Below are 23,269 nucleotides of genomic sequence, written 5' to 3'. Positions count from 1 at the left end.
AAACATCCGCGTTTAAGTGGGGGGGGCGGGGGGGGGGGTGGGAAAGAGAACTCGGCACGCTACCCTTGAACTTGGTTTTAATGTTTCTCCACAAACGGTGAAAAATACTAAAGTACAGACAAGGAATAATCATAATGTTGTGGCCAACATTATAAATATGGAATTATAAATTTAAAACATTTTCTGGTTTAAAAAATAAATCTGGTAGTAAATGCAGCTCCGCGGGGTCCGTCTTTAGTAGGGCCGGTCTCTGCGCTCCTGGCGGTGCTCGCCCCTGCGAGCAGAGGGAGAGCCCGGGTCACTTGCAGCGCCCCAGGGTCCCCCGCCCGGGGCTGGGGGGGCCCCTCCATGCCCCCCCATCCCCTCTTTGCCCCTCCACCACCCCCCCGTACGTACTTATCCATCTTGCCGGGACCTCCGCGCCGTCCGCCTCTGCCTCCGCCTCCCATCGGTTCCATCAGGGGTCCCGGGGGGCCCCCAGGGCCTCCTCCCCCTCGCCGGCCGCCTCCTCCGTAGCCGCCTCGATCCATTCCCCGGCCTCCTCTGAATCCACCTCTGTCTCCACCGCGGCCACCTCTGAACATGCCACCGGGTCCCCCGCGCTCCATGAGGCCACCTCCTCGCCCACCTCTCATGCCCCCGGGGCCGCCTCTACCGCGGTCTCCGCCTGGGAGAGAGGGGGAAGCCGCTCAGAGCCAGCTCGCCCCAAAGAGCCGGGGCTCATTAAGAGAGCACTGCCTAACGAGGGGAACCGAAAAGGGCTGAAGGGGGCCCTGAGGAAGAGCTGGAACCCGTGGGCAGAGCGGCCCCAGGAGCTCCCCGAAGAGCCCCTGGGCAGGCGGCTGGAAACTTGGCTGCCTCCAGCCCTGGGATTCCACCACAGACATACCTGGAGGGGGGAAGGGGGGCGGAAGGAACCCTTCTGGTTTAGGAGCCTTGCACTGGTTGCACTCCGTTCTCCAGGCGAAGTTCTGGTTGCCGCAGCCCCTGGGTAAAACCAGCGGTTACCAGCGGCCGGGCTGCTCCTCCAGCCGCAGCCCCCAGCCCTGCTCCGGACGGGTTGGGGGGAAAGGAACTCCCTCGGAAGGCCCAGCAAATTATTTTGGCAAAGACTCATTTTTTTGGGTCCCCCCCCCCCACCCCCCTTTCAAAAACGCTCCGAGAGAAGGCGGCTGCTGTGACCCCGCGGGAGCGGCTGGAGAGGCGGCAGGCCGGCGCGGGGGAAAGACGTGGGACACTTACGGGTTGGGACACTGCCAGTCGCCGGCTCGGTGCTGGACGCTCCCGCCGGAGGGGTTTCCCCTGGATCCCCGCGGTCCTCTCGAGGAGAAGCCACCCCTGTCTCCACCTCTGCCTCCCATCCTGCCCATGGGGCCGCCGGGCCCCCCCGGGCCGCCGGGCCCCCCCGGGCCTGCAGGGAAAGCTGCGTTAATCCCAGGAGAGGTTGGGCAGGTGCCGCGGGGTGTGTGTGTGGGGGGGGTGGATGTTACCTCCGCGGAGCGGGGGCGGCATTCCCCGCGGCTCCCGTGGGGGCATCCCGCCTCGCATGCTGTTCATCGGGCCCTTCTTCCGCGCCAGGGTCACTTTGAGCTTGCTTCCCTGGAAATCCTTCCCTGGGAGGGAGACAAGGGCCGGAGCATCGCTTTCTGCTGCGAGCCTGGCGGCGCACGCGACGGCACCGAGGCGTTCATCGCAGGGGGAGTTCTACCCAAGTGTCAAAGACAGCAGAAGGGCAAAATTCCGCCAGTGGGACCGAGATAAACTCTAGTTACGGGAGACGGAAGCCCGGGCAACTGAGGGCAACCACAACCCAAGCACCACGCTTATCTGTTCCAGTTAAAACCAGGAACTTCCCAGGCAAAAGCTTGACCACCTAGAGCCAGCCTGCCATGACCACAATCCTCCACGCACCGAGGACGCAAATCTTGATTTCGGTCAGATGAGAACTGAGTTCTGAAATTGAGGACAAAGCGATTCCATCCCGAAACGCAGCCCGCACACTCACCATCGAACCATTCGACAGCCGTTTTGGCGGTGGACGGGTCGTCGTAAGATACGGTGGCATCTCCTTTCGGTTTGCCTGTTTCTTTGTCGATGTAGAGGTTTATCATTGGCTGCCCAGTCCTCTTGTTCACCTAGGACAGCAGAACTGTCACCTCAAGCTATGTCTCCCCCTAAGCAGAGCGGGGATTGACTCTCCTCTCTCCTGCTTTCGACTCGAGACAACCGAGCCTCCCTTTGGTGACCCCGTGGTCCCTCTGGCTTACCCTGGGTGACACCTCCCGCCCAGGCAACCCAACACGCGACGGAAGCAGCCCAGGACAGCGCTGCCCAGCCCGACACGCCTCTGCTGTGTGCACCCTGAGCTGCAGCCTCCCCCCCCCCACCCCCGTGTTCCCCCCCCCCATCACGCCGACCCCTCCCGCGTCCCACCCAGCGGCAGATCCACAGAGGCGAGCTCCCTCCGTGGCTGCCTGAGCACGCTGCGGAGGGACTAACCCTGCCGAGGTTCTCCGGGGAAGTCTGAGCTACGGGTCAGCGCCAGGCTGGGGGTCAGCCTACTGCCCAGGCAGGCAGAGAGCCTGCCGGCTGCTGGGAACGAAGGGCCAAAGGGAGACGAGCAACGCGCAGGCAGGGCGGAGGCGGGCGATCCCTCTCCCCCGCGCCCCGCCGGCCGGAGGCCGAGCTCCGCTCCTCCTCACCTTGACACCACCGCACTGCTTGAAGAAGTCTGCCAGATCCTCCAGGGTCACGTTATCATTGAGTCCCTGCACATAAACTGAACTGTTGTCCGAGTCCTCATCTGGGTCCAGAGGTGGGCCTAGGAGATAATTCACGTGTCATTGGCGGGGGAGGAGAAGCAGCGATGCAGCGTAAGGGAGCGCTTTTCACCGCGCCGCCCGCCCGCCGCTTCGCTCTCGGTGAGCGTTTTTCCGCAGCGACACGAGACCCCGGGGCGCTGAGAGAGGCGACTCCCCGCCGCCTCCCCGCCCGCGGGCCGGCAGGACCGTGCCACCAGCTGCCCCCCTCCACCCGGAGCCAGGAGAGCCACGCGGTTAAACCCCCCCCTTTCCGCAGCGACGTGCCGATCCTGGAAGGCTGACGCGTAACTTCCAGACACGCCTGTGGAACAGGAAGGAAAGAGCTGCACGGTGACAGGTCAGGGGAGGCTACTGAACCAGCCTGTCCAAGCTCCGCGCTCAGGCTGCCTGAAAAAGGCTTTCTGCTGAAGCAAAGGGCTCCAGAGCAGCTCCTCCGAAATTCCAACCCCCCCACCACCACCACCACCCCCGCAGCTCCCACGGAGGAGGGTAAGCGCCTCGCACACGCGTGTGGTTTTCCACCAGTCCAGCTGTTCTGATGACTCGGGAATCGAGAGCTACATGAAATGGCCAGACAGAGCCCGCGCGTGGCGGGGCATCCCCGTGCTGCTGCCGCAGGGCACGCCGCGGGGCAGCGGCCAGCGAGCGCGTAAGTCTCAGTTGCACGAGCTCGGGAGAGACTCCGAGCAGTTCTTGGCAATTACCTAAATCAAGGTCCGGTCCTTCTTCCATGTGTCCTGCCAGTCGGGAAAGAATCATAAGGAGCCGTGTTAGTGCACGCCTTGCAGGCTGAAGAACCGACACACACAATGCTATCTACTTATAACCACCATTCGATGGCGCTGGTTAAACTCAAATTGACCTGCATTGCAAAAACAGCAGCAATGCACCTTTACTTGGTGATCGGTTTGCTATTTTTAGCAGCCTTTCAAACCATTAACCACTATTACACTTTTTTTTTTTTTTTTTTTAATGCTTTACCAGGCCAATCGGTTTTACGTTCGTTATTAAAAAGTTACTTTACAAAAAAATTTATTAAATCCAAACCATTTATTTTCCCCAAATTACAGAAGTGGTTGCTCAATTCTTCCACGTTACCCTGTGTCCTGTAACCGCATACCCCTAGGCATTGCCGGCAGTACCCATTACAGTCTTGTTGCATATGTCATTTTAACCACTTAAACTAATAAAAATTACACTTTGTTCTAAAAACTGACTGCAAATTTTTTTTTTTTTTTTTTTTTTTTTTTTTTTAACACTATCCATTGTAATGCTCAAAAACTTACCACCAGGCTTATTGAAGCCACCTCGCTCTCCAGCGCTGCTGGGGGGATAAACGAAGAAATGAAGGCCTTTCCCTTTACAAAGCCAGTACCGCTCTGAGCCTCTGCGGCTCACTGGGAAGAAGGGCACTGGCTAAACATCTCCAAACAATGCATCTGTCTCTCTCTCTCTCATCTCGGCACTATGCCTTTCTTCAGGGCAGCTCGCTCAAATTTCCTTTACATATACGCAACCTCGCTTGTCTGGTTTTAGACACCACTCTGCTGTCGGTACCCTTGCATTACTTGTACGGGTATTATCAGTGCAATACTTGGCAAAAAATGTTTTCGAGCGTTACAGATTGGGCTTTCGCTTCCGAGAAATCGTGGGGGTCGTTCAGGGGTCAACTCCCTCCCCTCTGTGTGTACATAAAGGTGCACCCTCAGCCTCTCGCAGCACGAGAGCGAAACGAGCCCGCGGGTCCCTGACATTAACAGTGAAAAAGGTAGGAGACAACCATACGCGATACCTACAACACAGTTCAGATGACATTTCCGCCTAAAAACCTCGGTATAAAGCCATACATTCAGGTCGCTACTGAATTTAACAAGTCTCTGTGGAGGGAGAACTTACAGAATACAGCGGGGGCTCGCAGGCCTGGGGTGCAGCTTTGTGGACACAGACCAGAACGGCAGATTTCGGTACGCGCCGCTGCAAACTGACGGCCGCAGCTTTCGTCGAAAGCTTTGGCTGAAGCGATCAGCTAAGGCTGCTTTCGAGCGCTGCTTAATTAGGAAAATGCCACCTGAAGAGGATTTTGGTGTTTCTTTCTCTTTTTGGAGAGACTAAGAGCTGTTTGGAAGGAGATGAGCAGAGGAGGGAGAGCACCGTCTATTTTCTAGCAAGTATTGCACCTCTAATACTGGAAAAAAAGTCGTCAATACACAGTTTCAAGCTGTTGCATGCAGCTTTGCCTCCTTTTGTTAAAGTACACACCATTTACGTAATGTCTCTCTTTTTAAACACATACGTTTACACTTTTTAACGTTACACAATTCTAAAGTAGTATACCTCCTCTGGTTTTATTACCAAACAACAAGTATGCAGTTACCAAAGTTACAGAAGGATTCCATTTATACAATGAATACATTTGGTTAAAAATATTCTATGTATATTTTTCCTCTCCATATGGACACCGTGTCTAGTCCCACTTTTCATTATGCTGCCGGCTGAGTACTGAGTACGGGTACTTTTTAAGTATTGAAGTGTATACAAGGCTCTCACTTTGTAACCTGTAGCATATAAATGCGACAAAGCATGTTAAAAAGTTTCCATGTTTAACAGCCAATGAAAATATAAAATAACTGAGTCAATGAAAAAGGGCACGTTAATAACATCGAGCTCCTTACCTGCCGGAGACACTGAAATCCATCACCACAGCATGATAAGAAGGGCCGAGTTCCCCTACCTGCCCCTTGGCGTTCATAGGAAGGCCACCTTTCCTATGGACAGCAGAAAGTCTACGTCCATAAAGCAGGGGGCCCTTTGTAATGGGCTAGTCAGGTGGAAATGGCTACGTACGCAATTTAAACTCGGATTAGGGTGTGAAATCGGAGACGGATGACAAATCTTTTGCATGAGAAGCTCCGAAGGGGCTAGAAATTTTAAGATGTGATGATAGACATTTCAAGTGTCTACATCTACTTTAAACCATTAGAGATAAATACATCATGGGTGAAATCTTTATGCAGAACCATGGAACTCTGTTCCACTCGAGCCAATTCAAGCCAGATGTGCTCCAACACAAGCCAGTCTTTTTTTTTTTTTTTTTTTTTTCCTCTTTCCATACACCGGTAGTTGTATTGCTCCGATAAAGATTTCATGCCACTTCATTTCGACAGAGCTATGCAGAATGGGACTATCGATTGCCAAACTCCTGTTGCCACCAGGCTGTAAAACACCTGAAGAGGTTGCCTGTTGAGAAGCTGCAATCCCAGCTGCCCCGCCAAGTACCAGGGCTAGTGCTGCGCATCCCGCGCCACATCTCCAGCGTGCACCTAGGGACACTCTGCATAGCTCTGAACGACGGTGTGAAGGGATGGAACACACACAAAGCTACATCTTCCTTCTCTTAGGAGCCTCGGGGATTAGTCCTCCTTCCTCGCCTCTATCAAAACAAACATCACAGACAGGGAGACACACTGCTGACCTGAAGGCATAGGTTTACCAAACCAGATTTTGCCATCAGTTAAAATGGCCAAACTGATTTAGACCACCTGAAAGCTCCGAGGGGGAGCAGTCCTGGGAGCCAAGCCAGATCTCTTTACATTCTCGGGGTCTTTCTTCACGCTCCAACCAAGCTCTAAGTGTTCTGGCCACTCAGAGTCATGGCTTCGACAGCAGCCACCTGCCCCAGGCACACACTTACAGACGCAGCTCCGCGTGCTACCGCTAAGGTGAAGAGGCCGACGACATAACACGGGGCTGACACGAGGCTTCTGCCTTGTACATACCTGAGCTGACAAGATCCCCACTACTGAGGCACAGGGAGTGACTCCTGGACCTGGCGGGAGGTTTGTGTGTGTTCGATCCAGAGTTACTGTTAAACCTCACAGAGGATTTCACCTCTGCGCGACCATGAAGGGAGCTGAAAGTTCCAGGTTTAGCAAGACCCCTAATTCCCCCCGGGCCCCAACCAGCTGCAGGACAAGAAAAATAGATCCTGCTCCTATCTCCCCTAGGATAACATTTCCATGGATTAGAAGCACTGCTGCTACAGAGATGTTCCCCATGGAAGTACCTTTGGGATTGTCAACCTTTCAGTCCCTTCTTTCAATTTCAGATCCTATGGGTAAACCAGAATTAGATAAAAGGAGAAAAGATTTGCTCTTACCCCATTCCACCGCGTCCTCCTCCCCGCCCACCTCTGCTCATGCCTCCACGATCATATCCCCCTCTTCCCCTGCCCCGGTTATCAGGGCCGCTCATATTCCGGTTCTCTCCTGGGCCTGAAAAGCCTCCGGATTCCTGTCCGTATACGTTCATGCTGCTAGGATGGTCCTGACGGAACGAGCCTGAGGAAGTTTGCGACAAACGTGTTAGGGAGCTGCAGACAACGGGGGGGGGGGGGGGTGTCGAAGCTGCCTGTCCCCTTTTTAAGCCCTTTTACCTGCCTTCAGCACCAGAACACGCTCGTGACACCCATTTGCTACAGCACCTCCAGCAACAGCGTGACTTTAAGGACAGATGTGCCGCTTCCCGTTTGCGGAATCGAGTTTTACGTGAGGCCCTACCAGCCCGACCTCTGCAGAACCGCCCCTTGGCCAAACAGAACTGTTTATGTCAAGTCTTGCCCACCCCAGCCACAACGGCCTTCTGGGCTCCTCTGTTTTTCAACCACCCGTTCGCCTTCCCCGCACCGAGGGGAGCGGCGTGATTTCCCGCTGCGCCAGGCAAGCTGTTTTGACAATGAGAAAGGGCAAAAACCCGCCCGCAGCACGCTCGCCCTTCGACACAGCTGCAAGCCTTAGACCTAAAGTAACGCCCAGCCTCCTGCAAGGGCGAGGGAGCCCGGCCCTCTCCTCCACAGCCACGCCGCCCCGCGAAGCACACTCACTCTGTTGGCCGTAGCTGCTGCTCTGCTGGCTGTACTGGCTCGGGGCCTGGCTGTAGGATCCTGTCTGCGGCGGGTAACTGGTTGGCGGCGGCTGCTGCCCGTAGCTGCTCTGCTGGCCATAGCTAGTCTGCTGTCCGTAGGTGCTCTGTTGCCCGTAGGTGCTCTGCTGGGAGTAAGTGCTCTGATCGTAACTGCTTGGCTGCGTAGAGGAATAGCTGGAAGACAAAAGCATTGTGAAGATGGAAAGATGAGTCAATTCGCTGGCGATGCGCGTTAGGCTCAGAGGTGGCTCACGCTAGAAGGCAATGCAATTAGAAGCCACGTGTACTGCTGTAAACCATTTAAAAAGGTGAAGTCATCCTATGGAGTCTGGTGGCAGGAGACAAAATAAACCAAGCAGACTGCTAAAAGCAAAATCCATGTGACCCTTCACAACATATTCATACCTCTAGAAAGAGGCAGAAGTGCGGGGTAAAAATCAGGGGCTCCCCGCTCCTGCCTTGGCACATGAAATGTTTTCAGTGGATGGATAATAAAAGTCCCCCCTCATGCATCTCAGGCTTGGAGAATTTCAAAACGTACACTTCAGAAGTCATCATCAGCATGTTAAAGACACCTAAGGGAAGAGCTGAGCCCCCTGTCAAAGTGTCCTGGGTCTGCGTGGCAAGGGTTTGGTAGCGGGGGGGGGCTACAGGGGCGGCTTCTGCGAGAAGCTGCCAGAAGCTTCTCCCTGTCTGATGGAGCCAACAGCAGCCAGCTCTGAGACAGAGCCACTGCTGGCCAAGGTGCCATCAGCAACAGCGGTGGCACCTCTGGGATTGCATATTTAAGAAGGGGAAGAAAAACCAACTGCGGTCCACGGTGGAGCAGTATCCACCTGCAGCCTGGGGAGGACCCCGCCCCGGAGCAGGGGGGATGCCCAGATGAGGCTGTGACCCCGTGGGAAATGCGTGCTGCAGCAGGCTCCTGGCAGGCCCCGTGGAGAGAGAAGCCCACAGTGGGAGCAGGTTGGCTGGCAGGACTTGTGACACCGTGGGGGACCCACGCTGGAGCAGCCTGCTCCTGAAGAGCTGCAACCCAAGGGAGGGACCACGCTGGAGCGGTTTGTGAAGAGCTGCAGACCGTGGGAAGGACTCAACATGGGAGAAGTTCATGGAGGACTGTCTCCCGTGGGAGGGAGCCCACGCTGGAGCAGGGGAGGAGTGTGAGGAGTCCTCCCCCTGAGGAGGAAGGAGCGGCAGACACAACGGGTGATGAACTGACCACAACCCCCATCCCCTGCCCCCTGTGCTGCTGGAGGGAGGAGGGAGAGAAATCGGGAGCAAAGCTGAGCCCGGGAAGAAGGGAGGGGTGGGGGGAAGGTGTTTTAAGATTTATTTCTCATTACACTGCTCTGATTTGACTGGCAATAAATTAAGCTACTTTTCCCAAGTCGAGTCTGTTTTACCCATGATGGCAACTGGTGAGTGATCTCCCGGTCCCTATCTCGACCCATGAACCTTTTTCGTTTTATTCTGTCTCCCCTGTTCAGCTGAGGAGGGGAGTGATAAAGTGGCTTTGGTGGGCACCCAGCGTCCAGCTAAGACCACCACCACCACCACCACACAGAGCCATCGGTAAGGAGGCAGCAAAAGGTGACTATAACCCACTCTGTCTCTAGGACGTTTCTTAAAAACCTCTGGCATCGTTGCACCTTGCGACTGCAGGTGTGTAAGCAGAGAGACTTACGCACTCAATCCTAGCCTCATCTTCCCGACGAGAAGTACCCCACCACCCACCACACCTCCCTCCTCCCAGGACCCCAAACTTCCTCTCACATCCGTTCCATTAAAATCCCTTGCTAAGGTGGAAGTTCCCCCGCCAGCTGCATGAGGCTTCACACGCTGGGAGAGTTACCTGGTAGGAGGATAGGAGGGAGGCGCAGTGACCGGCTGCATGGGGTAGCTGGCAGGCACCTGAGGGTAGCTGTAGTTGCTCTGTCCGTACCCTAGGCTGGGCTGGCTGTAGCCTGTCGTACTTGATTGCGGCTGGCTGGTCTCTGCTGGTTTGCTGCCATCCTGGGGTCTACGGAGCAACAAGAAGGAGGCGTTGGTGCAAACCCCCCCACGGCTGGTAGCAGCGAAGCGGGAGCAGAGGAAGGCGGTCGGCAGCACCGCCCCTCCGCTCGCGCTGCTTTTGCACAAGGCTTGGAAACGATGAGCTCAAAAGCAGTCAGAAGCGTCGCCGGTTAAATGCACCATTGTTTGTTTCAGAATCCAGTGCAAGGAGCTATTGCCCCACATACATTATCTGATGAAAGGGAAAGGACGTGGCGGGGTTGGACTAGATGACCTTTAAAGGTCCCTTCCAACCCAAACTGTTCCGTGATTCTATGTTTAGTATTAACTGTCAAGGCCTGAAAATAAGGAGAATCCTTTGCATGTGACCTGCGTGTCCCTTTCTTTTGTATTTGTCCCCTACTGTTCATAACCTCTAAGGGTTTATCAGATTGGAGTAAAAAGAGTTAAGCTACTTTTGCTGTACAAGCTGGGAAAAGATTATTTTAAATGATGTCAGGATTCATACTTAAAGTGTAATCTGACAGATGCAGAGAGAGCTGTGCCAAGCTGCGCCTTTCCTTACTGGAGGGGTTGCTACAAACATCAGGTAAATGAATAAAGCAGTTTTTAGCCATTACTAAACAAGTTTCCATTATGTATTCTAAATATTTCACATCCTGAGCAAACAATTAAACTAAATGTACTATTGACAGTGCCCAGACACGAGAGGTTTAAAAAGGAAATTGTCTACAGCATGTGCAGCCACTCAAGAAGTCGCAATACATAACAGTATCCTGCCTGGCCCTGTGACTCAAGATCAGATCAGACCGGTCCATTTTCTGTTCTGTACCATGAGTCAAGAGCCCATTTTTGCTGCTTGGTTGCTCTCCTCATCTCCCAGTAACCGTGCTGACTCACCGTGCCGGAGCAGAACCTACCTACGCGGCTTCCCCCGGCTCTAAAACACGAAGGGATTGGACGCAGCAACAGCAAAGCTCACGCTCAACTGGCAGAGAAAAGGCGTAAGCGCAACCAGCAGGCCCCGGTTCAGCCGGTGGTGCGCTGGGGGCTCTCCCCAAGAGCGAGGCAAACACAGCCTCGGGAGGAAGAGAGGAACCAGACGTTACCTTGCGGGAGCGGACGCCGCTGGCTGCTGCCCGTAGGCTGGGTAGGCGGGCTGGGTGCCGTAAGCGGACGGTGCTGCGTAGGAAGCCTGGGTGGTGGTAACCGTAGCGGTGTTGGTGTCGTAGGCGGCCGTGCCGTACCCCTGGACGGGCTGACTGTACACCGGGGGGGCAGTCGGGGTGGTATAACCTACAGCGGACGACAGCCTCATCAGATCAGCCTGGCCCCCTCTGCTCGTCACGTTTCAGACTACCACGCTTCTGTTGACAGCTTATCAGACCTCAGGCACAGCACCGATTTTACCACTGCACAAGTATCACAGAGAACCCGAAAGTGAGGAACTACCCCTTTGCCTTCCTCAGAGAAACCCCCTGTCCTGGGAAGCCTCAGCCTACAGCCCCTCACCATCCAAAAACCCCACACTCGGAGGAGCTTTCTGGAAGCCACCCTTCACTTCAATCAGCATCCAAAGGCCGTTTGTTTACAGCTACCGAAGCTCACAGCTAATGTAATAAAGCGCACGCAGGGCAAGCTGAGGCATGCAGTGCCTTCTGAACGCAGGAAGGCTAAACAAAGCTCCTGTTAGCTCCAAAAGAAAAGAAATCCAATCGATTCAAGAACTACAGTCCCATCCTTTCAGCTTTTTGAAAAAGAAAAGCACAAAATGGCATCAGGCTGACTTGAGAAGTCTTTTTGAAGCATTTATGAAGTCTTATTTTAAACCAGTAATTCTGGAAACAAAAGAAAAGCACTTTACATTTACTGTAACTTAAGAGAAAGGTCAACAAAGATACATAAGGTAGCTCCTGATGTTTTATGTACCTTCAATTTTCTTAGAATTTCAGTTTGTTTTAGGTAAAAAGCTTAGAGCTTGTACACTTATTTCTGAACAATCTGACAGGAATATCCAAGCTCCCAAAACAGCTCCACTTAAATTAGTCTTTCCAGCAGCCACCACTGTATAATTTAGCTGACCATTTGGCTTGTCACAAAGGCGAACTGTTAACCCCAATTTAACATGGTGGCTTTTTACAGTTAAGAACACTCTGAGCAGGTTTTCAAATTATGAAGCAGAGACTTACATGAAAAAAATAAATCAATTAAAAATTTTGTTAGCAAAAGCTGACTTACTAAAAATATAACACATCGACTGCCAAAGAGCAGCCAACTGATCTTAGTCTTATTGATGTGATCTTAATTGCATCAATTCAGGTAACAGCTTCTCCATCACTTCTTATTTTTAATAAACATAGGACACTTATGACAAACTCTTCCTTCTAACTATACAGCATTTTAGGCAAATCGTGCTTTAGCTTTTTATTTCAATTCCCTAATCTGCCAAACAAATGTACTTCCAGCAGGATATAGCGTGCCCTCGCGAAGCACCGCAGTACTTCCACATCTTGCTGTCCCTGCTACAAAATCAGGGCCCTCCCCAATGGCTCTATGAATCAGTGAGTAAAGAGGAAGAGAAGTGAGAGGAGGAAGTCTGCACAGCACATTAGTTAAAAAAAAAACAAACTTCAGCTTTCTGTCCAAGTGTCGCTCTTGAGCTTTCTGGTTTAAAAAAAAAAAAAAAAAAAAAAAAAAAAAAAAATCAAACCTCAGCTTTCTGTTTAAGTGTCACCCTTGAGCTTTCTGGTTAGCCTCAGGATCCTGACGGAAGGCCTCCAAGGGGCTACAAGCCTGTCCACTCTTGTCACCTGGAACAGCTAGCCTAAAAACCCGTGCCCGCTCCCACGGGCCTCATTCCTCCCGCCCTGGGCCCCCCCCGCCTGTCACGCTACCACCACCCCCCTCCTGCTGACACCACAGGCTGGCTTCCACATCGCAGGGCCGCCAACCTGGAAACATCAAAGCGAGAGAGTAAGCCGGTCTCCCACCAGGAAACAATTTGCACGAATCACTAGGAAATCAGTTCTCATGGTCATTATTCCTTTTTGCTGAGAGGTTCTCTGAAAAGCAAAGTCCTGTTCTGAGCGCTGCTGAGAAGGGTGAATGGGATGATGCCACGAGCATGATTTTTAGAGCCTCGGACAAATTTAAACCGTCCAAACGCTTAAAAGTGAGCCATCACAGCATTTTCACAGAGAGCACTGACACTAGAAGTTAAACAAATCCTTATTTTAACTGGCCAAAGCCTGACCACATACTAAAAAAGCCTGTTGTTTGCATAAGTACAGCCTGCAGTAAGTGCTGCTGAAGCCACAGCCCTGCCCTGGGCTGTTCTGGTTAGACTCAGAGCCACCGGGTGGGTCCTCCCACATCCGGGCCCCCTTTCTGGGCACTGTTACTGGCAGCACTAACCTCTCCAATCAAGCAAGCGAGCAGGTTTGCTAACACCTGGCTCTGCAGAGTCAACAGAATGAAAGGGAGGAAAAAAATAATCCTGAATTTTAATGCTTCAGCTCTAGACAGAGCACTTCCCTTGTGCAAACGTGCTCAGCATGGAAGGTTTTGTACCAAAGAAAGAAAAGGCAGTGATTTAACATCCCACTGGTCTAAATTTTCAGGTCAACAACTTAGTTTAGGTACTCTGCAAATCCTCAAGAGCTGTATTTTTGAGGGGGGGAGAATACATCACGCCACATCACTTCTCTCTCCTCCCCCTCCACCAGTTAGTAAGATAAACGGTGAGCCTGCAGAACAGCTACTGTAAGAAAAAGGTAACAGAAGAACTTTGATAGCCTGCTTAAGAAGTCCAGTTACGTGGCTCAATTTCCTCTCAAAGTATCCAAGCCTGCAAGCAAAACCCTTATTGAAGTCTAGGAATTCTTTAGATGGAGAGGAACCTTACAGGATTTGGTCCTCAGAGAGCATCAACTGAAAATACTGGATTCAAAGAGACTTATTCTGAAAGAAGCAGGCTTCACATCAGCTAGCAGCAGTTTTTGAAAGCTCCTCTTTGACGCAAGCAGTATTAAAAGCTGCCCACGGGGTCTGCGTGCCCAAAGAGAGCCCACTCCCGTTTGGCATGCCTACCTTCTACTGGTGAGGGTCTGGAGGAGGGGGATGCAGAAGCTACGCTCTCTCTGCTCTATTTTGGTATAACAGTTACTGTGGTAGCCAAGACAGCTATGAGTGTGCTCATTTCAAATTCTGAATACATCAGAATAAAATATATATAACCCTAAATTTCATAGGTAAAAAGAGAAGTGGGGGCTGGCTGTCTTTAGAGAGTAATTCCCACTTAGCTACATAAAGGAGATTCACACTTGGACATCTGAGATGTTTCTGCCCCCAAACAACATTGCTAGAAAGCCAATAACCATAACAGATGCAGCTCTTTATTTACTCTTGTAATTCAGGCTTATACACTGCAGTGATCAGAGCAAACCGCGACCACAGATCTGATGGTGTCGATTAATCCCCTCACCCAGTTGGCACCTGGGGAGCTGCAAAGGAGCCCGCAGGCTCCCGAACCCCTCTTCTCCGTAACAAAGCGGCAGGTCCACTCCAAGACACCTTTTCCTACAGCCCCAGGGAGGGAAGGAGCGCAGCCTGTGGGCAGCTCTCCCCTGGGGCGCCCCGGAGCCAGCACAAGGCTGGATGGCAGAGTGCTCGGGATGGAAACACCAGCCCTCAGCTGAGGCTCTGAGGCGATGCAGAGGAACCGTCTCTGCTGTTCCTGCAGAGTCCCGAGAGGGTGTATCTGCACAGGATTTGAGTTTCCCTGACCGCAATGGCATCTTACCCAAAAAATAGGCTGTTAAGACAAGAAAAGGCACTTTGCTTTTAAGTAATTGCAGACGTCCCTCTGCCACAAAAAAAGCGATACCTAGGAAAAATAAATTGACATTCAACCATAAAAACTGCAAAAGATGTATGCCCCAGGCAACACCCTGGGCTTTATTTAGTGTGAAATAGAGAGAGAGACAGACAGGCTTTAAGCACTATCAGTCTCATTTGCACAGCTCTGGCTCTTCAAGGAGAGGCAGGTGTGGGAAGAATAAATACAACCTGGCACTCTGCCTGGAGAATAACATCCACAGTTCTGCCACAGAGTAATGCTACGCAGATTGAGGCAAACGGTACTTGAAGGTCCGATACCATCTTTTTCCCCTGACCACTTCCTGAGTTTTCTTTTTTGATGAAAAGAAAATGAAGCTTTTTGCCTAAAAAAAAAAAACATTGCGCAGAAAAAATGCCTAATGCTATTACTCCTCCAGAAAACATACTCTTAAGGGACAAGCAAAAACATAAACACCACAGCTTCCTGTGACCCCTGCAGGGGTGGAGCCCACAGTAAGCATTAAAGGACTCAAACATTTCTAAGAAAGGAATTTTGGAAGTCCACAATTCCTTTTTGCTGCCAATTCATGTCCATATACTTGAAAATAATATTAAAAAAAAAACAAAACAAACCCTGCAGGTAACCTGCAGCGACACTGGCTGAAAGGTACTGGCTCTCATTCTGCAGCACGTGTGCTAACCGCCAGGTAGAAATCTTCCTCATCTGTGTAAAGATGTTAAATCTTTTAAGTGCTGTATAACTGGATAGACTATAGGTTAACATTTTCTCTCCACATCTTCCCTTTGAAGCATTCCTCAATGGCTTCTATGGCCAGATACCCCACTGCCTGTCTGTCCTGGTCCTCCCTTGCTTTGGGAAGCATTTAAAGAAAGCTCCCACTAACAGATCTTGTAACGTCTCTCATAGCAAAAGATAAAACTGCAGAAAACAGTACCCAAGGCATTACTTGGAGGAAAATTTGCTTTCTTTTTCAGTCTCCTGAATATTCAGTCCAAATATACCAGAATTGAACGATGTCTCAATAGTTTCTTTCAGACATTAAGACACTTGTATGCACTTCAGTTCAAAGAGCACACGTTGGAATAGTTGACAGCGCATTAATGAACATGTGACGTATGCGTCTGCACTGGAAATCCAAAGACAACACGGAACATGCAAAGGTGCTGGTCGGGACACCTGGACATGTCTAACCATGCTGTTTACCCTTTAGGAAGCGGTAGGACAACGGGGTTAGATTCACCCGAAAAGTCTGGGCACGGCTGTCGTTAGTGCTCAGAAGTTTTATCCATAAAGTATGCCGCTCGGAGCCTTCACAGAGATGTGGAGATGGCAAACAGCATTGGAGCCGAGCAAATTCTTACTGTCAATGCGTGGGTGCGCTCCGATGCTGGGCGTTTTTAGCGCTAAAACCAAGTGACACCTAAAGGGTTAACACCACCAGTTTAGACAGGATGAGACAGCGTTTTCCATGCAAGAGTGAGCAGGATAGTCAAACCTGTACTGGTCCCTTCTACTGTGGGAAGCACAAGACAAAAAGTAGAGGGTACACTATCAGAACAGGCATACATCACTTGCAACTGATTTGTTTCAGGCAACCCAAGTGCTGAGGACACCAGTTCTCGAGAGCAGGCAGAGCACACGCTCCCAGGGAGCGCTGCTCCCGCTTGCTTTGCACTGAGCACAGCACGCTCCGCAGCCACGCTTAGTTCCACAGCATGAACCAGCACGCAAAAACGTTCCCTGGAAAATTAAACGGGCACGTTTATTTACTCCTTCTCAGCCCACCCGCGTCTTCACAGCGTTTTAAACCGCCCTTTGCTCAAGGCAGGCTCTTGAGGAAGGAAGCCCTTTCCACATCAGAGCTGGCCCGGAGTAGTTCAGTATGGTCTGGGCTGAAGTTCCCCAGTGCAGACTTGAGCTCAACTCTCTCCCAGGACAAGTCAAGCCTTGCGGGCACAGGGGCTCTTACCGGTAGGAGGCTGCCCGTAGGACGTTGCATACGCAGTCTGCCCGTATGTCGCAGTTGTCTGGGGCTGTGTGTAGCTGACATCAGTGGGTTGTCCGTAGGTTCCGTAACTCTGTTGCCCATACGTCTGCTCCAAAGACGATACAAATTTAATTCATGAACAGGAATGACTCACAGGCATGGCAGAGAGACACGCAGACCGTTTCAGCGATGTACACGCATGGGGGGGAACTGTGTTCCCCGAGGTACTGAAAGCAATCAGAGTCAAGCCAACACTACTGTGAAAGTTTGGGTGCTACTGCAAATCTCAGTTCAGAGCTGTGATGAAGTTACAAATGCAGTTTTTCAACGCCAGGACCGGAGGGGCAGCCTCTGACATTTTCACAACACACTTCTGCTCTATGTAAAGTGAAACATGAAAGCATCCAGCTCCTCCTAATTGCCTGGGCACACATCTACACTCACAGGTACCTCCCGAGGGCTAACCTGAAACACGTGGAGTGGGACTACTCACAGGGCAGAACTGCATGAAGTAAAGCAAGTCAGTTACTTCAGCATAAAACTGCTTTAGTGTTCACTCAAAGAAAGTTATTTAAGGTTTCAATTAAGCTACTCTGAATATTCTTCATGCCTACCGGCGAATAGTTTGAAAAACAAGAGTTTATGTAGGCATCCAAGGATGGGATCAACAGGAGCACCCAAGGGCTTGCCATCACCCAATTATCCTGGTTACAGCTACTCCTCTGCATCCAGCCAGAGATTAGCTCTCAACTTGCACCTTCCCTGGAGCTCATTTTCAAGCCTGGACTACCACTGAAGGGCCACTTCTGCCCATCGTCTGGCTCAATCCTGAAGACAGCACTGCAAAGCAACTCCTCAGCCCTGGTGATCCCATCGGCAGCGCAGCGTGGCCGGATTAGCGCAGAGCTGCTGCCGCTGCAGTTTTACCAGCTACAGAGCTACCTCAGCCCCGTGCCATGGGCCAGCCGGCTCAAACTTCAGGCACCAGCCAACTTCCTACAGCTTTGTGCGGCCAGCAGTTTGGTTTAGGGTAAAACTCTAGTTACAGCTCAAGAAGCAACACGAAGATAGCCTTAAGGTCCAGATTCTCAAAGGGATTTACTGATTTCTGTGGGAGCCTGGAACTTAAATGCCTTTTGGGATCTAAGCCTATGTTACTTGTGAGCCAGCCTCCTTAACTCAAGCCACAGATCATAAGAGCAGCAAGGCCTTGACCAGATTGAATATGTCACTGCCCGTGGAAGCTCACTACATCAAGAGGCAGGAAACGCTGCAAACCTCTCATGGCTATTTGCCTACAGCTGAGATTAGCTGGTTAGTTGTTTTAGTCTCACTCCAGAGGATGTTGTTGAAGCCGCCTGTTCTTACACTTGCCAGTCTGCTGACACTTGTCCTTCCGCATAACCTGCACATTTGGTAGCAGTTCTTGCAATTGTTCTGTCTCAAAATACTTATTCAAAATAAAAGTTACCGCCACCTTCATTGAAGCGGACCCAAATGCCCAGACTGAACCTGTGCTCATCCTGTAACACTGACATTTTTGACAAAGGGCCTTCTCACCCTGCTGCAGGAACAAGCGAGGGGTGCAGTGCTCCTGCAGCCTCGGACTGGCTGGCGCCGGGGGCAGCAGCAGGCAGCGTGGCACAGGCAGCCTGAGAAGGCAGCTCCTGCTCAGCCCCGCAGCACCAAAGCCAAGCTGTTGCCACAACCAGAGGTAACCAATTTGAAGCTGCTCAGTAACACTCCAACACGGTGGGTTTTATTTCCATAACACATAGTCTTGGGCGGCAGGATTTTCGCTTCAAGCACCTCTCTGGAGTGGGGGGCAAAAATTAACCTACACCATTTTTTGAGGACATGTTTGAAAACGTACTTGGAATGTGTATACAAATGTGTTTTCAGTAACTTGGATTGTAAGGATTAAAAATAAGCATGGTTTAATTCCTCTCTTAAAGATCATCATCATTTTGCAGCCTAGCCAACTGAGAATATCAATAGTTTTAACAACAATACCACCATGAAAAAAATCTATTCCCTCCTCCTCCTTTGTCCAACTGCTGCAATCTCACAAATGGCAATTTCCTCCCCCCCCCCCTTTTTTTTTTTAGGTTTTTCTCTCCTACACCGCTGAGTAGAACACCCACCAACATGGTGGTGTCAAACATACACCGAGAATTAGGCTTTTATAATCCTCTTGACAACAACCACCCTAGGCTCGGATACATTAACAGAGAAGGGGACTGCTGAGGCTCCTCGATGTTTTGGTTGTTTTCGCTTTAAGCAAGCGGTTTGGGCTGTGTGGGAAGCTACAAGACAACTTTTAACAACAGATTTTGATGTTGCCGCTCAGCGTTTTTCGTGGCTGGCAGAGCCCTGTGTAGTTTACTGGCAGACACGTGATTCAGCAGCAATTATAAAACCGTCCTGTGTGTTACCTGGGTGGTCTGTGCATATCCTTGAGCTGGCTGAGGTGCATACGCGCTGTAGCTGTAAAATGAATTTAAAGGACATTTATAATGAATCCCCGTATTTCTGACTTGTGCAAAACGTGTATCACAAGACAGTTTTCACATATCCAAACCATTTCTACTGAAATACCGTGTCAATACAAAATCTAAAAGCTAGTGGAAAACCATAGGATTTACAAACATAATTGCGGTTTAGTCTTAACTCAGGTATTACATACTTGCATTACATCTTTTTAAACAGAGAGGCTAAGGGCGTAATGCTACTTACCCCTGCTGAGCTGCAGCTTGGCTATAGGTGCTATAATCTACAAGAAAAGAAAAAAAAAAAAGGGAAAAAAAAGTCGACAAAGGCTTAACAAAATTAACAGTGTAAGAGCACAGCAGCTGGAATTTCCTCCTGCAGCTTGAAAGAACTGCTATAAACCGCTGGAAATCCAGTTTCAAAAGAGTGTAAGGTAAATGCACTTTTTCAGTCTTTTTGAAGGAAACAAAACCTCTCTTCCCTTCATTGTTACTGCAGTTTGCAGCACCAACTTTGATCTCAAATGACCCTACTTTAATTTAACTGCCACCTTGGAAGACACCCAAGGGGGGCTGGCAGGAGAGAATTTTGTTTTGGAACAAAAGAAACACTGGGGCTGACACTTACAAACCCCCCACCTTGGTTTCAAAGAGCCAGGTTGCAAGCTTTTGTGTCTGTAGAAACCCCCACACTTCAATCCTTCTATTTAACTTTCAAGGACACAAACAAATGGCTGGAAAGTTCTAACACTTGTCCCCTATCAGGGTTTGAGATGGGCAGCTGGCAGTAATACATTCTGCAAAGCCCCAGTCCACGCCAATACCCTGATTTAGAGGAGAACTGAAATCCTGAAAAGCCAAGCAGAAAAATTTATGCTGAACAGGTTTGCTGGCGGGAACGGCCACATGGCAATTACAAGGCTATATTTGAGATGATTACATCTCCTAAACGTATGCTTTCCCTCTAAGTCACCAAGCAACTCCAGTTCCCATCCAAGTGTCTAGAGCAAATGATGAATTCATCACTCAGACCAGACCTTGCCAGCCAGATTCCAGCTCTCCCAGGACCACAAAGTCCTGAGCACAGCGATCAGGAATGATTCCAGACCTTGCTCACATCTGCCGCTCGGGCCACGGCATCTGACTGAGCTGGAGGCAGAACCTGGACATTAGTGGAGCTTTTCTCAGGCAGAGCCATACAGTCCTGTGTGGGAAGAGGTTTCGGTATTTCTACTATCATGGTTGCACTTCAGGGAGAGGGGGGTACAGTGATCCCAGCTGGAAAACTGAAGATTACGAATCTGAGGAACCCAGCTGACAACTTCCTACAGCCTTCAGTTATCCCTAGGTTGGAAGGACCGCTTTAACACTTTTATCATGCTGTTCACAACTGAAGGTGATGGAACACCAGGAATCATTTTGAAAATACAATTTTCATACACCAGAACCTCCTGTTTCTTGAAGCCATGGATTCATTCATAATTAAAGTTTCCTCTCCGTCTCCTAATTCCTCTGTGTGAACTTACAGCTTTTCCTCCTTTGCACTTCCCTCTGCTGATGCTGGAGTTCAGACCCCAGGGTGCATGGTGATGGACAAGGAAAGGAAGGGCCGTGACTCTGGTAGTGATTTTTGACAGATATTAATTACTCTGACCTTGCAACAGAGCGCAGGAACCTGTACGAGTACACAAGGAAGATGCCCGAAACACCGCGCACAATAAAGACACTGAACTGCTACCCAAAGGCTTCCACGCTGCTGAGACGCACTGCACAAGTTGTTAAACTACTCTGGCACCACTCCTGCTTTCCTTACAGGTTGTCACGTTTAATATTGAAAAATTTAGCTTGTTAAATTCAGAGTCACTGCTCTTTTTTTTTTTAGTCTACATGTGGCTCTAAGCCCTGCTAAATCCTGAGTGTTAAAAACCATTAACACACACTCCCCCTCATCCACCCTCCCTCTCCCACCGCCTCCTCGTACCAGCCTCCCCCACGTCTTGCCATATTTTCCTTCCCAAGCCTATTCACCCTCCAGTCACTGAAACCTCTCTACTCCACATATAATTCTAATTCTCCGCACCCTGTTGGGTTACCACAGTCCTTCAGGCTGTTAAAAAAATGGCCAGGCTGCTGACCATGAACCTCCCCAGCCCTCATCCCTCACTGGTATACCCCCAGTAACCTACCACCCCCCAAAGAGCAGCCGGGGCTCTGAGCTATGCAGAGAGTCTTCAATTCAACACCCATCACACATCCCTTCTTACAGCCTACCCCCAGTCCTACCTATACAGGACATTCCCCCCTTTGTAGGATTTAAATCCAGGTGTTGAATTTGCCTCTGATAATCCCTCTCTTCTCATTGGCTTGAATTTAGATTAACACAAAACGCTAAAAAAAAAAAAAAAAAATATTATGGTTCATTTAGTTAAAACCATCTCTGAGCCTTTATTTCCAGTGGGAAATTAATCTTCATCCTTCTATTTCACGAGGCTCAAGAGCACAATAGCGCAGCCGAAAATAGCAGCTCCCACAGAATAACATTTCCATGTCTTACGTGGAAAGACAGCTGTATTTTTAAACCCCATTTTGACAATTCCACTGGCACATGTTTGTTTAATAACTTTTTTTTTTTTTTTAAATCTCTCCAAGGTGATATTAATCATATTCCCTCACACTCCGTGGCTTGTGACATTCTCCTCTGCAGAGAAGTCCAACCTTTGGTCGCTGGGCTTTAAGGCTACTTTAAGGCTCACGTTGCCATGGTTGGTAAGTCTCAATTTTGACCTATTCGCATCAGGTCGGAACCCTTGTGTAAAAGCACGTTTCCCTCTATAATGCTTCATTGGCTTTATTCAAAGAAATTACACTTGCACCAGAATCCGTCCTGAATAGCCACCAAAGGCCGTGATGTCCTGAGAGAGCATAAAACTCGAAGTCTCTTCTGGGGCCGGAGCACTGTTGGACGCAGCCCTTTAGCAAACATCTAGGAGAAAGAATCTGGGGACCGCAAGCCCCGGGGGGTAGCGGAGGGTCCCGGTCCCCGCGGGGACAGCGGTGCTGGGGTTGAGGGGCTGGGCAGGGGCCAGGAGGGCCACGACGCCCGCAGCCCACCCGGGAGGGTCCCCGCCACCACAGCGCGAGGGGCCCGGGCCTGTCCCCGCCGCTCCGCTCCCCACAGCCCCGGTGGCCCCGGGGCGCCGCCGGTGGCCGCAGCCCCAGGCTCAGCCCGTCCTGACGGGCGCCGGGGCAGGAGGCCGGTCCCGGATTCAGCTGCTCCCCGCGAAGGCCCCGGGCCGAGCCGGCCCGACCCCCCCCCCCCCCCCCCCCGCCCCGCTCACCCGTCGACGCCATTTTCTCGCCTTCCTCCTCCGCGCTCCCAACGTCCGGCCGCCGCCGCCACCCGGCACTGCGCATGCGCTACCCAGCCCCGGCGGGCCGTACCACGGCGGCGGGGGACGGACACCCGCCGGCGGTCGCGCACCGGGGGCTGTTCCCCGCCCCGCCCCGCCCCGCCCTCCCGCCGATTCCCACCCTGCACAGAGTACCGGGGGCGCCCCGCAGCGGGGCGACCCTCGGGAGGGCGGTTCTCCCGCGGCGCTGAGCTCTCCCCCCCCCCCCCCCCCTCTCCCGGCCGCGGGTTGGTACGGCCACGCGGCCGTTAGGGACCGTCGCGCAAGAGCCGTTCGGGCCGGGAGGCGGAGCGGGGGGCGTGGCTGCGGCTGCGTGATGTCATCGCCGGGCGTCACGCAGCGCCGCGGGGCGGTGAGCGGGGCCGCTGCTGACGTCGCACGTCAGCAAGTGGTGGCACGTGCCGTCAGTGCCCGGCGGCGCGCGGTGTGCCGTGGTGCAACGTCGTCGCCTGACATCACGCTCCCGCAAGTGACGCCGCGGGCTGCGCGTGACGTCACCAGCTGTCACACGTCGCCTGCTAGCAAGCGACACCGCAGGCCGCGCCGGGTGGCGTGTGGGATCCTACACCGTGCCTGGCACTACACGCTGGCCAGGCAATGCCATGATGTGAGCGTGACAGAGCGAAATCGCGTGTGACGTCGTGTATGACGTCACATTCTCCCCTCCCCCCGCGCCCCATGAGGCCAAGCGCGGGGGGGGTGGGGCAGGTACACCGCAGGGACAGCCCCGGCCAGCACCCCATCCCCGGGGGCGCCCCCCCCCC

At 51.8% G+C, this 23,269-nt stretch overlaps 1 protein-coding gene across 3 annotated transcripts; it reads right to left on the bottom strand.

The window, feature by feature from the left end:
* Nucleotides 1-60: 60 nt before the first annotated feature.
* EWSR1 (EWS RNA binding protein 1) lies at nucleotides 61-22,573 on the bottom strand. 3 transcript variants are annotated; one of them, XM_042805651.1, is made up of 17 exons: nucleotides 22,434-22,563; nucleotides 19,343-19,379; nucleotides 19,042-19,093; nucleotides 16,589-16,712; nucleotides 10,868-11,054; nucleotides 9,598-9,765; nucleotides 7,702-7,916; nucleotides 6,979-7,159; nucleotides 4,109-4,146; nucleotides 3,527-3,559; nucleotides 2,703-2,821; nucleotides 2,006-2,135; nucleotides 1,491-1,613; nucleotides 1,243-1,411; nucleotides 890-987; nucleotides 397-667; nucleotides 61-274 (listed from the first exon to the last, which is right to left on the bottom strand). In XM_042805651.1, exons 1-17 carry the CDS (start codon nucleotides 22,507-22,509, stop codon nucleotides 235-237), a joined length of 2,061 nt encoding a protein of 686 aa, XP_042661585.1. In that variant the 5' UTR covers nucleotides 22,510-22,563; the 3' UTR covers nucleotides 61-234. The 3 variants fall into 3 exon arrangements, with proteins under 3 accessions (XP_042661585.1, XP_042661587.1, XP_042661588.1); XM_042805653.1 differs by having other exon boundaries at nucleotides 4,109-4,143; XM_042805654.1 differs by lacking the exons at nucleotides 61-274; nucleotides 397-667; nucleotides 890-987; ... (4 more) ...; nucleotides 3,527-3,559; nucleotides 4,109-4,146 and adding an exon at nucleotides 5,126-5,377 and having other exon boundaries at nucleotides 22,434-22,573.
* Nucleotides 22,574-23,269: the final 696 nt, after the last annotated feature.

Source organism: Tyto alba, unplaced genomic scaffold (assembly GCF_018691265.1).
Source record: "Tyto alba isolate M040663 unplaced genomic scaffold, T.alba_DEE_v4.0 Super-Scaffold_44, whole genome shotgun sequence".
NCBI lineage: Eukaryota > Metazoa > Chordata > Aves > Strigiformes > Tytonidae > Tyto > Tyto alba.
The sequence above is the reverse complement of the archived record's forward strand: the minus strand, read 5'-3'. Positions and strand labels throughout refer to the sequence as shown.